This window comes from Falco biarmicus, chromosome 6 (assembly GCF_023638135.1).
Source record: "Falco biarmicus isolate bFalBia1 chromosome 6, bFalBia1.pri, whole genome shotgun sequence".
NCBI lineage: Eukaryota > Metazoa > Chordata > Aves > Falconiformes > Falconidae > Falco > Falco biarmicus.
The window spans coordinates 514,182-528,491 of record NC_079293.1 but is presented as its reverse complement, the minus strand read 5'-3'; the positions used below and the strand labels follow the sequence as shown (position 1 = coordinate 528,491).

General features: G+C 41.6%; 1 protein-coding gene across 9 annotated transcripts in view; it reads right to left on the bottom strand.

Annotated features, from left to right (window-relative positions):
- FBXL4 (F-box and leucine rich repeat protein 4) overlaps positions 1 to 8,327 on the bottom strand; it is a 72,027-nt gene extending 63,700 nt beyond the window's left edge. Inside the window, exons 1-4 of one of the 9 annotated variants that reach the window (XM_056342528.1) lie at positions 8,244 to 8,316; positions 5,160 to 5,287; positions 2,223 to 2,391; positions 830 to 1,419 (exon numbers count right to left, since the gene is read on the bottom strand). In XM_056342528.1, coding sequence (XP_056198503.1) covers positions 830 to 1,338 — 509 coding nt within the window. In that variant the 5' untranslated portion in view covers positions 1,339 to 1,419; positions 2,223 to 2,391; positions 5,160 to 5,287; positions 8,244 to 8,316. The other 8 variants (XM_056342529.1, XM_056342530.1, XM_056342531.1 and 5 more) reach the window with 8 other exon arrangements.
- Positions 8,328 to 14,310: the final 5,983 nt, after the last annotated feature.

Genomic DNA, 14,310 nt, shown 5'->3' with positions numbered 1-14,310 from the left:
ATTGCATATACTGATAGCTTTTTCTTATGTTTTTCCCCCGTTATGTGCTTTTACCTGCTCTTTCTCCTTCTCTGTTTCTATTTCCTCCTCACTAAGAGCTTCATACCTCATACACAGTGGTTTTCTTAATTATCTTACTATTCCCCAGGTCCCTATCTTCCTGCCCCGCCCCGCCCCCCAAGCTGGAATTTCATCAGGAGTTCTTACTATAAGGAAAACCAACAGGATCAAATCAGCTTCTTTTAGTCTATGAAGCAAATGTAAAAATGAAGTGCAGCTCACACCCTTCGATCAGACCAAAAACAAAGATCAGACAAATGGCATCACCTTTTGTCCAACTGTTCTGTGCTTCTGTTTTTGGCCTCATTTCCATATGAATAGTTATAGTGTCTGATTGTACTATACATACAACCTAAAGCATACAGAGAGAAGAAAGAGTTTATGGCTACATGAAGCAGGATGATACAGTAACTGTGAATCCTCAACCTCTTCTACACAACTTGCTTTTCTTATTGGAGAAACAGAACTGCCATTTCAAAAGTGATTTCTGTACATACATAATAATTACTGCTCATATGAATTCCAACACAGAAACTGTCATTATATAAATTAGATCTGATATTAGGATCTACATTAATTCCTACCAAAAAAATCCACATCTCTGAAGTTGCAATTAAACCACGTCACCACAGTTTTAAAAACATGCAGAAATAAAATGTTAGCGGGTCAGATACAAAACAGAGACATAGTAGGAAGTTTGCTAATCAGCATTACTTGTAGTATTTAATGTCTTTTAGGAAAGCATAAAGGAGAAAAAAAAAATAATTACCTTACTTCAGCTGGTGGATTTTGTGAGTAAGGATTTGCAGAACATGCCAAAATCCTGACTACAGCTCCAGGATGATAAGTTTCCAGAATGTGCACCGCAGTGGGATAAACTGGTTCCTCAAAAGCGAGTTCCACATAGTCCTGGCTACAGAAGGTGGGTGGTGTCCTCTTGAACGGCATCCGAGCGCTAGGGCAACGATCCCACCAGGTCCCATAAGTTCGAAAGACAGCAGTCTGAGTAAAGTCACCGGAACTAGGGTACACATTTGGAATACCTGCTAAATTCCACATGGTATACGACATGCTGTTTTCACTACCATAGTGTGAGCTGAAATCCAACACTTCTTTGGCATACTGAACTATTTCAACATTGATAGGTAAGGCTCGGGTGTTTGATTCAATAGCCCTCCGGCTGTTCATTTCTCCTCTTGTTGCTGTCCTAGCTCGGCGCCGAAGGCACATATAGTAAAACATGCTCAGAACTGTTAACATGGGAAACACTGGTGACATCTAGATATGACTTAGGAAGATGTGAAAGGTCATGAGTCCTTTATAAGGTGCATTAACTGCTTGTGGTGTTTTGGAAAGGAGCTGATAAAACAATGAATAAACATAGTGAGCAGATAAAACATTCTTAGAAGGCAAACTGTACTTTTCAAATATCCTCTTAAACAAAAAATACTGCTACTAAAATATTAATGAACTATTACATTTTATTTTAAGACATTTAGTTGGAGGCTACTAAGTGTGGCTTCCCATTTACTGTATTCAAAACAGAGAAGACTAAGAAGAAACATTAGCCAAAACTAGCCCTCGAGCACCAAAAAGACTAATGGTTAAATTCAGCATTATTTTCAGGGATTTATTAAAAGAAAAAAATCTTGCACTGACTTATGGAAACAAAATCAGGTATGAAATGAAATGTGGCCCTTGTAGTAAATAACTGTAGAAGAGCATCTGAAGGTACAGCTAAAATTATCTGTAGTTTCATTTTGAAATAGTTAAACTAGAACTGACTTTAAAACAAAGTACTCTGGTACCTAGTAACGCTGCAGCAGTATACAGCTCAACAAAACCTAAGTTACTTCACTGCTTTGTATTTTGCAGTAAGACTGCTCCCAGACCCAATTTATTTAATCTAAAGCTAGCTCAAGTATATCTATATCATCCTACAAACTGGAGAGCAAAAGCACCCTTCTAAGACAGCTCATATAGAAAGTTGGACAGCTACTCCAGCAAATTGTTCCCTATAATTTGTTCCCATAATTTGTGAATTTTTTTTCTAAGAGTGAGAAGAAAGAGTCGGGGCAGTTGATCTAGACCAAAAACTTAACCCATGGCTTCCTGTATCAGGGCACTAGCCTGAAACAGACTCACAAAAATACAGTCATTACCCCTTGAAGTTGTCCATGACAGCATTCACCAATGCTAGAGGGGTCACCAGCCTCCTGAAGGATGCTCAGAATTCATTAACAACATCACCTTCAAGTCAAGCAACAAAGTAAGTCTTCAAAAGAGTCCTGGGCATCAGAAGCAGAAGTCCCCACAGAAAGCATTTTCCTTCTAATAAGAGAAAATATTTTCATTTATGTAACAATTCAGTTAAACACAAAATGTACTAGATCTGCAATACTGCCAGGCCATCTAAAAAATAAACACAAAACATACTAATAATTAAGGATATTGATGTGTTTTATACAGTCTACATCACATCAGAAGTAAAACAAACAAGCAAGCAGGTTTAACAATTAGAAAAAGCCAAGGTAAAAGTAAGCCTCTTTAGTAAAGTTTTCTATTTACAATGAAGAAATATTTACAGCTGAATGCTGTCTTCAGCACACAAGTGCTGTATCATATTCCCTACTAATAAAGATCCTCTCACATATGCTTGTCCCATATTTATCAGCTGGTCTGTACCTGCATGACATAAACCATTAGATTTACTTACACACAGAAAAACATGGAACATACTCTCTGATTTCTGCCAGCAGTACACAACACACTTGGGCAACAACACCACACTCCAGAATTCACCTCCTCCAGTATCACAAACTGTTTCTCACCAACTGGCCTTCTGATTAACTTGCTCACCAGCTTTACTAGGAAAGAATATGGAGTAATGCCCGTAACCCAATAGAGGCCAAAACAGGGATGACTAAGCATGTCTCAGAATAGAATACATGTTTCTTCAGCAGCCTGTACTGGAATTGCCAGTTAGTTTATCACAGGGTACATACTGTGGTAATCACTGAACCAACAGAGGCAACTTCTATTGCAGAACACGCATCAAACGACAACTAATGATGCCTCACATTGCTTGGCAGACAAACCACATATTTAATGTCTGCAACGGGTACAAGTAAGACCACACTTCATATAGAGTTTTTGGAAGCATAAGCTTAGAGTAGGGCCAAAAATTAAACAAATAGAGACGAATCAAAGTGACTTTTGTATGCCTCTATATAAATCCACTGTGCACATTCCTTGGACAAACTGCTTGTTTCCCATAGTCACAAAATGCTTGTACAAACCGCTCGCTCTCACTTGAACGCTGCCAACAGGGCAGCACTTGTGGTAACAGATAAGGACAGGCTGCACTATTTGACCCTCTCACTCATGACAGCAAGAAAGTTTACTGAAGAAGTGTTCACTTCTCACTTTCTTGCCTCTTCTATTATTAGCTCTTTGTTCAGTTCCTGTCCTTCATTCAGTTTCACGTTGACATAGCTGTCAACAACATAAATTACTCCTGACATTCCATGCAGGAGGGAATGCATAAGATATGTTGGATTCGCTTCAAGCTCTCCTGGAATGCCAAAACCCAATAATGTCACATTTCCCCCAAACATCCTGTAGAACCACCTTTTAGAAAAGGCATTGTGGAAAAAGCAGCACAACCCCCAATCTCTCCTCCTTAAAAAAACCCACCCAAAAGACCCAAAAGAAACAACTCCAAACTGAAAACTGTTATTTTATCTTTTCAGCATAGAGTTGCTTTAAGTTGCAAGTGAAGATTGCCAATACATTCTCCTTCTGGATTTTTCCCTCTTAAAAAGAAAAATCTATTTAGAGAATATGCCAACAGACATTAAACCCCAACAAGCTTACTCTGCTGTCAAGCCCTGGCATTACACATAGACCAGCATATACACCAGCTTCTATCTCAAAATTTCACCAATTAACACAGTTTGAAGGCTGCTCCATGGAAATTCTGGCTTTACAGAGCTCAATTTTAAGAGTCATTCAGCTGGGGCACTTCAATATCAGGTGCGAATCACTTATTTCACACAGGCATCCTACACAACTTCCTATCTGCACTGCAAACTCCAGGCTTCCTCTGGCCACAGCCCAGAGCTCTTACAGCACTGTTGTAAAAATCAGCTTGTCAAAGTGCAGCGTAACTGCTGCTCAGTTCAGAGCTGTACATCAGCTAGCTGCCCAGTTTAAGTCAGGTCCAACAAAGCAGATAATGGAAAATCTGCTGCATGATTTCAAGTTAGCAGAAACATTAATATGGGTCATTCCCCCTCTACTGACTTGATGATTCATAAAGACTGCAAAAAACTGGTATCCCCAACGCTGATGGCACTTTGTCATTTTTGGCTGCCATTGGTAAACAGGCTTAAAAGTAAATAGGAAGAAACAGGGAAGAGCATACAGTTTTCCTAAAAATGTATTAGTCTCAATAATACAAGTGGAGGTAAATTACTTTTAAAGAGTTAAACATAGGATTTAGTAGTTTATAACAAGTATGAGGAAACGAAACTATTATAAAAGAAGGATAAATAAGCATTAGGACTACAAAACAAATAGTAACTCTTAGCATTTTAGAAGAAGCATTAAGAATTGTGTGAAGTTAAAAGACCAATGAAAAATTGCTCAGGAGGTTAAAGGATAATAAGCTACTGAAAGAACTACATTAAACACAGATCAGTAGGGCCAGATCATATAGAGAGATTTTTTTCAGGAACTACCACAGGTCAAGCTGATTTCCAACTAAAAGGATTTGACTTTTTTTTTTTTCTCCAAAAAAAAACCATTAAAAAAAGGAAAAAGGCAGACTCAGGCCTATGCAAAGCATCATGATAAACACCTCTGGAGCACAGTTGTTCATGTAATGTGAAGTTTACGTGGAAAACTCCTCCTTCCCCCAAACTGCTGAATTATTTTTAAGAGATTCTATGCAACTTGCAACTATATATATAAGCCTATGCAATTATACCTTCCAATCTCTGCCACCACGTTTGGCCTGTTGTATATTATTCATTTTCTTTTGTACAGGCATAATTATGCCAAACTGAAGCTTAATAAAGGTTTCTTTAAAACTTTACCTTATTGTCCTCCTCCCAAGCAGCAGCCTTTCTTTCATATAAGAATTTTTTTTCTGTCCAGATATCATTAAATGGACTAATATGGTGCTAACACCAGGATCTTCAGCGACCACCACAGATGGCGTTAACTGTTTGTTTAGAAACAAAAAGCAATATGCTATGAACATACAGTGATGTTGTGAGGTGTTGCCCTATGCCTACATGCCCATTTTGCACTTCCAGGCTGGATCCCATCCCCAGCCTCTCTGGGGGCTGCCTGAGCTGTGCCCCCACCCCATCTCATGACCCACACAGACCCATCTCTCTCTGTTTCACAACCACCTCTCAAGCTAGCACTGCTGGGGAGCCAGATGAGTCCTGGGACTCATCCAGCCCGACACCAACCACTGCTGCAAGCAAGTGTAGTTTTCAGTCTGTTCATCACCCCAAACCAAATCACTGCCAGACACCATGAAGTCTGGCTCAAGGATGCAATGAAACTACAAGAGCCCCAAGTCAGACCAGCTCAAAGAGCCATGGAAATGCTAACTCTGCTTTTACAAGACAGACAGGACTTCAGAGAACCAGACTGGACTAGACCTGGAATAAAACTTTTGTAAGAGAGAGAGATATGCTACTTTCTTTCAAAATACATTAGAGCCCAACACATTATTTATAATCTCTCATATTCAGTCCATTATTTAATTGACAACTATCTCAATTATACAAATTCCCTTTTTCTATTATGATTAAGCGTTCTTCCCTTTCTGTACGTATAGCATGAAATCTTCTAAGACTGTAATTCACCATTTCCTTCTTTCCAACACAACTAACCTTGATAAAGGAAAATGTCCTATGCTTTCTGTACAGACTTTATGGGAAGAGGCATTAATTAAACTAAAGCATTCAAAACCCCTGGAACTCTTCAGTTTATTTTGCCTCTTTTTACAGGGACTTTATGTACAGAAATCTGTTTTTCAGCTTCCAAGCAATGCATCTTGTTAATGATTATTTTACCTATTCATTTTGGTTGTTTTTGCAAATGCAGCTCTCTAGTATTTACAATTCCATCCCATGAGAGCAGAAACAAGACAGTTACACAGTTATTTACCAACCAGAGTGCTGAGAAAAGGTGGGAAATACACAGAAAAATACTGGGGATTTGGAGGGGCTACAGGTGAAGGATGCGTGTAAAAACATAAAAAGTAACAAATATTAAGCAAAGAAAAAAATGAAAGACGGCATATTTAATCCCTGAGCTGCCCCTGGCAAAGCATGTGTTAAACGAAGAGTTCATACTACTTCAAGAGAGGCAAAGGCTGTATACAAGTCATGTGTACACCAGGTTTGATTTTTAAAGCCAGAGAGGTAGTAATTCCTCTTTATACCAGCTTTGCTTATCTCACACTTGGGAGTACTGTGCAGACTTTTCTCTCATTTGACTATAAAAGAAAAATCAACACTGACAAATTACAAAGAATGTATAAATGACAAAAACATTTGATTGTATTACCTCTGAAGAAAGATTAATGCAATATAATAAACGTGTCTTAAATAAGATGGTAAATAGGAAATCACTTATCTTTGTACATTAATGCACAGAGGGAATACTGGATCCTTTCGTTACAGGCTAAACCAGAGTATTTTTACCACAGGTTAGCATCTCTCACTATTAATTACCTAATTATACCAACATCTACACTCAACTTGCTGAAAACAGAGGCTAATATTAATTAAAAATTAGTAAGGTCTTACAGCATATTTTAAATTCAGGCCCCACTTGCTGTGTCTCTTCCTGTAATGTGTTCTCGCACTAAAACAGCCATTTTACACATTTGCAACTTGTATCAGTTTGAAAAAAACCTGGAACATAATGACAATTCTATCTTTTTAAAAATCTCACTTGTGTTGCTGGCATGAGCATCAAAACATGCAAAACCCAAGAATTTCAGATTCTTTCACTGACTGCTTGCTCCTGCCTGCTAGGACCAAACTCATCGCGTGGTTTAGCATCGGAGTATAATGGAGACAGAAGTTCCTTAGGCATCTATTACACGCTCCAGGTCACTGCCCTGGCTTGTGGGGGTTGTCTTCACACACAACAGAAATTTTCTTATCAATATGGGTAAATCACCAGGTAGGCCCTTTTAAAAATGACTAATTTTACACAAAGCCTACAGTTACCAACACTAAAGCATGTCATTCTGACCAGCTGTGCTTCCAGCTACGGGGAAACTCTCCTCCTCACACCAACAATCATAATCATAAAAAAATTAAATATCCCCATTCAATACTACTTTCAATATGCAGTGCAAGTGCATTCGTCTTCTCATTTTTCTCTTCAGAAGTCGCACTACCTCTGCAGGCAGCCATACCCTGTGCAGCACTCACCGGCTGCCTCCTCACCTCACCGCGCCGTGGCCAGGCCCGCAGCTGCCGCCCGCCACCCGCGCAGACAGCACCCCCGGGCGCGCACCGCAACGCGGGGGATTAAACACCCCAGCTACGCCGCGGCCCGTCCTGCCGCGCTGTGAGGGGGCAATGGGGCAACACGGTGTAACTGGTGTGACGGAACAGGGACGGCGCGGCAGCCGGCACCCCGGGGCCGCCCCTCCCGCCGCGCTCCGCCTCCTCCCCCCCTCCCCCCCGCGGGGTTTCGCACCTCCCGAGCCCACACGCCCTCCGCCGGCAAGGCCCTTCCCCCGGGCAGGTCTGGCCCAGGCCCGCGGGCACCAGTGCGGCACCCCCAGCCTGAGGCCGTCGGCGCTGCCCGGTGCCGGCCCTGCCTTCCGGGTTCCCTCCCCGAGGCGCACACAGGAGCCCGCCCCGGCCCCGCCAACCACCGCCGGGGCAAGGTCCGGCCCCCGCCTCCGCCGAGCGGGTGGGCACGCACAGCCGGCCGCGCGGCACCGGCAGCTGCACTGGGCTGCTCCCGGGCCCGGCGCCGCGTTAACCGGCGGCGCTGCCAGGCCAGGCAGGGACGCCGAGGGGGGAACCCGGCACCTGCAACCCCACCGAGGCGACCCCCTCCCGCGGGTGCATCCCGAAGGGAGGGGCCCCGGTAGGCAGCGCGGCCCCCCCGCCCAAGCGGAGCCGCCACCCTACCCCGTCCGGAGGGCGGAGCAGCCCGGGCCGCGCGCCGCCGCCGCGCCAGGAGCCGCCGGAAGCCCCGCACGGCCGCGAGGGCGGGGCGCCGTGGGGGCGGGGCCGCGGGCTGCGCGTGCCCGCGCCTGAGCGTGGGGCGGGACGTTGCAGCCGTGGCGGGCGGCGGGTACCCCTCGACGGGAGCGCTGGGCTCGGCCCGGCCCGCCCCCCCCGGCCGCGTGTTAACCGCAGAGCGAAGCGCAGGGCGGCGGGGGGTCACTGCTGCGTTACCGTTTGTGATTCGCTCCACTCGGCCTGTTGTCGTTCTACCTCTGCGGCTGCGAAGGGCTGCGGCGAGGCGCGCGCTGCGACCTCCTCTGGAAGCCCGCCTGCTCTTGGCAAGCCCCGGCCTGGTCTCTCCCAAAGACTTATGAACCCTAGTCCCAGCCCTAGCCCCAGCCCAGCCGGGTCATGCTTCCGAGTCCCCGGCATGTCATAAGGGCTGCCCTGATTTTAATTGATCTTAATGAGCACTTGCTCCAGCGAATTGCACTGCCTCTTGGGTCCCTAACTAGCATATTGCAAAGGAAGTGTCATGGTTTGCCGCAATATCCTTTAATTTGGTATGCATGCCCAGGCATTCATGCTTTCAGCCTCTGCTTCCGATTCCAGCTCCTGCAAGGATCACCGAAATTACCACCGGCCCCTCTAGGCTTCTCACTGCTCCAGCGTGCTCCGTGCTGGGCGGCACCTGGGGCCATTCGGTTGTGGTAGAAAATGCAGATTTCAACCAGGTGGTCAAGAAATAAATCTAAAAATCCATAAAATATTGAAAATACTTGATATCTAAGGTACTATTTGTATAATGCTTTAATATAAATTCTATACATCTCTATGATATATATTAATATATAAATTTAGGATAGAATGCTGCTCTGTTGCCAGCTGTAGTGGCAGACAGGCCACTGCACAGCCCTGCTTTCCACAAGCAGGCACGCCAGGGTGACCAGTTTATAGGCAATTCATATACCTGCATGCACATGCGTGTGTGCATACAGAAATACACATACATAGGTACGCTTTTTATATGCATAAGATGCACTGTACCATTTTAAAGTAACAATTTACGCCCAACTTTTAAGGCACTGCTTCTACGGAAGAGGAAGGTAGGCTCTTCAGGTTCCAGTGCCAGTGTAGTAGTGTGCCTTTCTTCATTTAGCCTCACTTCTGTCCTACAGGCCGGGGCTAGTTACAGAGTGCTTATAGAAGTGCTTTCAACAATCAACTTACCAGGCAGTGGCCACCTCAAAATTTGAATTCATAATGCAAAAAACCCCAAACTGGAAATAAGACTATCAGTAAGTTTGATGAGTCAGAAAATAAGTTAGGTATGAAGCTGAGTTTTTGTGTTTTATTTTGTTTATGTTATTGTTTTCATTTTTTGTTTTGTACATATCATATCCTCCCTTTCCAAATGAAATTAAGAGAAAGGGAACACTTGGAAGGCACAATTTATCTAAGTTATTTAAGGCTTCTACTTTAGCATTAAATATATCACCTAAGAATAAAAGCATAAAAGCATAAAAGTTGCCATTTCTATTTGATACAAAGAAAAAGCAGGCAACTAGTTGACATAGCTGTACAGAGGTCTATGTTTGGCCAAATCATTCCTATTCTATTCTGTGTTTATTTTAAGACTGTATTGAGATTGAGTTCTGCATCAGTGCAGAAGATAGGTGGATACAAGAAGTTTTTCTCTCAGTCCACTCATCTGCCAGCTCACAGAGGCTGGAATTATCACAAATACATTGTACTTAAATTTAGCTTTTTAAAAGTTACGTGTTTGATGTAGTCTGCTAGGCTTATTCTATAATTCATGGGGAGATGTATACCTTCAGGTGATACAGCCTATCCCATTCACTCCTATGACAGGTGCCTAAGATACACAGAAGATACTGATGTTTGGAGGTATACCTCTCTCCACTTAGCATAGATCATCCCCAGGCTTTCATGAACACATCCTTACCAAATGCACGAATACATCCTTACCAAGCTAGACAAACTGCAGAACCAACTTAATTGTTATTCACAGAGAGGTTGTCAAACAGCAGGTATAATTTTAAAACTACAGACTAGTATTTATTGAAGGGGACAGAGGATGCTGAGTGACAGTGTCCTTTTTGTCTGGGCTGCTGTCTCAAATTCAAACTATGTGCATTCAAAATGTGCTCCAAATTACTGTCAAATTGTCATTCCACAGCCTTTGTAAAAATCAATTGATGATCTATTTTTATTCAACAGTTATACACATCTGGAGCTGACAGATAATTTTTAGTGAGCTATGGCACATAAACAATTTATACATATTTCTATATACACATCAGCAGTAAAACTAGGCATAGAATATGTTCCAGAAATGGTCCTGTCTGTGTTGAAAGGAAATACACTGGTAGAACAGTACAGGAAGCCTTCTATTTGTAAAACAACAGTGAGACTTATCTTCTGTGTGTTAATCAAACTTTGTAATCATCAAATTCATGTCTTAACAGCATCCTGCTTCTCCTTCAGCTTTTGCTCATTATGATAAATAGTGCCATGGCTCGCCCATTAGGGGGAAATTGTACTGAAGTCAGTAGGAATATTGTTATTTCAAAATTAGGTATAAAGAGTGGAAAGGCCATATAACTGGTATGGTTAAATGTGATTAAGTTATGTCTGTGTCTATACCAAAGGCACATGAGGGAGTGGTATGGCTAGTGACATTTAAATTACTTTTGACTCCCAAGACTGGCTGGGTCTTGGATCCACAGTCAGGTACTTTAACTCACTTGTCACCACAAGGTACCATTGTGACGATGGATAAAGATGTCCAGAGGGAAAGTTTCCGTAGGAGGTAGTAGAGATTCCACCACATCAGCTGTTGTGTTTGGTGGTTGGAGATCCAAGACTCTTTTATGTTCTGCACTCCCAGAAAATGTCCAGATCCACTTTTCCAGGCAAGGTGGTCATTGAAAAAGCATATGTAGCAAAGGGATTTTTAGTGAGAATGAAGAATCTGCTGATCAAGCTGTGAAGCTTACCTGAGCACTTGGTAAAAAGTTAGGAAACAGCTCCTCCTGAGAACAGGGTAGCACTTCAGTTTGGGGAAAAAAAAAAAAAAGAGGTCTCTGTTGCGATTTCTAACTTATGGGTTGAGAAAACATTTTGTAAATAAACAAATCATGCAAAAAACTACCTGGCTTGTAAGTCATCAGTTCCTGTTCCCAGCAGGAAACTGATCTGAATTACTTTATCACTTTGCAAAGCTTTGTATTTTGAAGTTTTAAACTGAACCCTAAAAAATAATGAAATAATTTAAATCAGTGAGTTATTTTTAATACAACAAACTTAACCAAGTGTTAACTGCAAAGCAGCATTGAGTGCATATGCCTAACACCGGTGCCATTGGTGTGAGTTGTTCTCTCTGGCTTCCCCTGCATCCCAGGATATTAGCCCAGCATGGGAAAATCACACTGCCTCTTGGACTGGCTTTTCTGCTTTTTGATATGTGAAATTGCATCTATTCCTTGAAGTGGAAAAGAAAGTATACTAAGTCAATGAGACTCCTCACTGAGTAAATGTAAACATGTTTGTAGGTGTTTCCAAGAGCCAGGCCTAACAAGTTGTTGGTTTCTGTGTCAGCTTGAACTCTTGTTTTTTTCCAGAGCAAATTTTTTTATTCCCTGTGGGTCTTTTTTTCCCATGTAACAGTATTTTGCATAGCATCCTCTCTCAGCTATGCTTGATGAAAATGCCATACTGCATAGTTAATTGTATTTGCTGTATTTTATCTTTATATTCCTGTATTTTTATTAAAAGAGAAAGAGCAGAATATGACATAGTACAAATATGTGCTTAAATTTTATACACAATTACTACTGCAGTATTTTATATGTATGTCTGCTACTTGACACTGGTTCTTGATAGGTCACACAGAATTTAGACTATAGACTCACTGGGGCAAAGGCGATGTCTTGCTATGTCTCCTCTGAAGTACCCAGTATACATTATCAAATTCTATAACAATAACAGCTTCAGCATTTGAATGGCTGAGCACTGACTGCCCTTACTGTGGAAGCACTCCACATGATATGTAATTAGGCTTTAAGAAAAAAAGCATACAGAACGAGAAAATCCTAATTCATCAAAATACACTATTACCTGGACATATCATGATTAAAAATCTTTCCTCTTTCCTTTTTGTCTTTCCTCAGAAATATGAGCAATAATCCTAAAGCCTGAAAAGGATGTGCTGACTGAAGTCTTCATGAGGTTTTTAATGAGGATTAGGGAATCTGAGATAGTAAAATCTACTGTATACAAGGAGGTTGTTGTGCAAGAGTATTCAGACAAGTTTTAAATCAGAATCCTTTGTCAGCAGCAGTAGGATCCAGTAAGGATAATATGCTAATTTTAATGAGCGATAGGCTTCATATAGGGATGTAAAGAGACAGAGATAGATACAACCTTATTAAGCTTTTCTGTTGACACTGCACAGCTTGTTACTGCATTCAATTGAAATTTTAGAGTGTGAATATAAAACCTGTATAACATTTTAGCAAGATATACAGTAACATTGAAACCTGAATAACAATTGAAAGAATAAGTAGGAAATTCCCTTAGCCCTTGGGCTACCACCATTTTTCTATTCCAGCAGACAAGTAAATGCTCTAGGTGTCTATGCCATAAAAACTTTCCCAGAGGCAATTCTGGCAAATCACCTGCTTTCTTCAAACCGGACCCCTTGCTTTAACCTTCTGAATGTCAGATTTCTAAAGCTAAGTGCTTCTGGTGCACTGTCGACTGCTTCTAGTCTCTCAGCTTCCCTTGCAGCCTGCTAGGAGTGCAGAAGAGTATCACAGGTGTGTGTGCTCAAGAAACAAGGACAATCGATTCCTTCTTCATAACAACTAGAGAGCTGCAAGGTACATTTGAACAAGGTCTTAATGTAATTTCATGATGAAAGTGCTAATAATTAGCGGGACTCTGTGTGTTTTATCAGGCTTACAATATTGATTGGTAGTAATTGTTAATAAGCTCAAGTCTCCTTTATCATGCCAGTACTTTTTCTTTAGAGATGTATCAGCCATTTCATATTTTCTTGGGTAATGGCTGTATGAACTGACTGGCAGCAAGGAGCAGATGAATGGTAGTTTTGAGATAGATGTATTTAATGTCCATACTGTGTGGGTTTTTAGGACAAAACCCAAGGGAATAGGTACAGCTGCAGTGCAAGTACTTCAATGTTTGCAGATCTGAGCCATATTGATTTCAATAGAGATATGTCATTTAGCCTCACAAAAAGCCATTGCTAGCCTTTTGTCAAGCATCATATAACTATTTTAAACACTTTATAGTATGTTCACATGACCAGAGATATTTTTATAGGTCAGTTGTGTTCCATGGCTACAAAACTGCCTGTAGCTCGTCCGCTGCTGCCACATTTCACAATGGCATTATCAGTCAAATCAGAGCTCAGCAGAGCTGAAGAGTTACTGACGCTAAACAGTAAAATAATTCCACCCAAGGGTTAGAAACCTGGAAAACTGTGAAAAGTACTGTGAAGTTCATATCACTGTCCGAATCAGGTCAATGTGAGCATTGTTATCAATGGCAATGAATGGAGAAGCTGGTGGTGGTGCTTTGCAACTGATGCCTTAGGCTTCCAACATCAAGGATCAGATATGCAAAAGTTTTCTTTCAGAAATAGTGTGTGCATCCACTGCATGCAGAAAAGCTGCTTTCAGCCATGTAAACATGTTTACAGTAAAACCATACGCCTACTCAGTACCTTTCTCCACTGCTAAAGATATCTTGCAAGTCTAAAAAGTAAAAGTGATGTATTAAAAGACAATGTAAGAAAATGTAGCCATAAAAAATTAAGGAGGCTTTAGTACTTGCTGTGTTTTATTAAAAAAAAAAAAAAAAGAAAGAAAGAAAGAGGAAATATACAAAGCACATTGCAAAGCTTATTTTGTGATGGAAAAGAATATGTATTAGAATTCAGCACCTTATTTTGCTGCCTTCTTCTAAAACAAAATTATTCTTG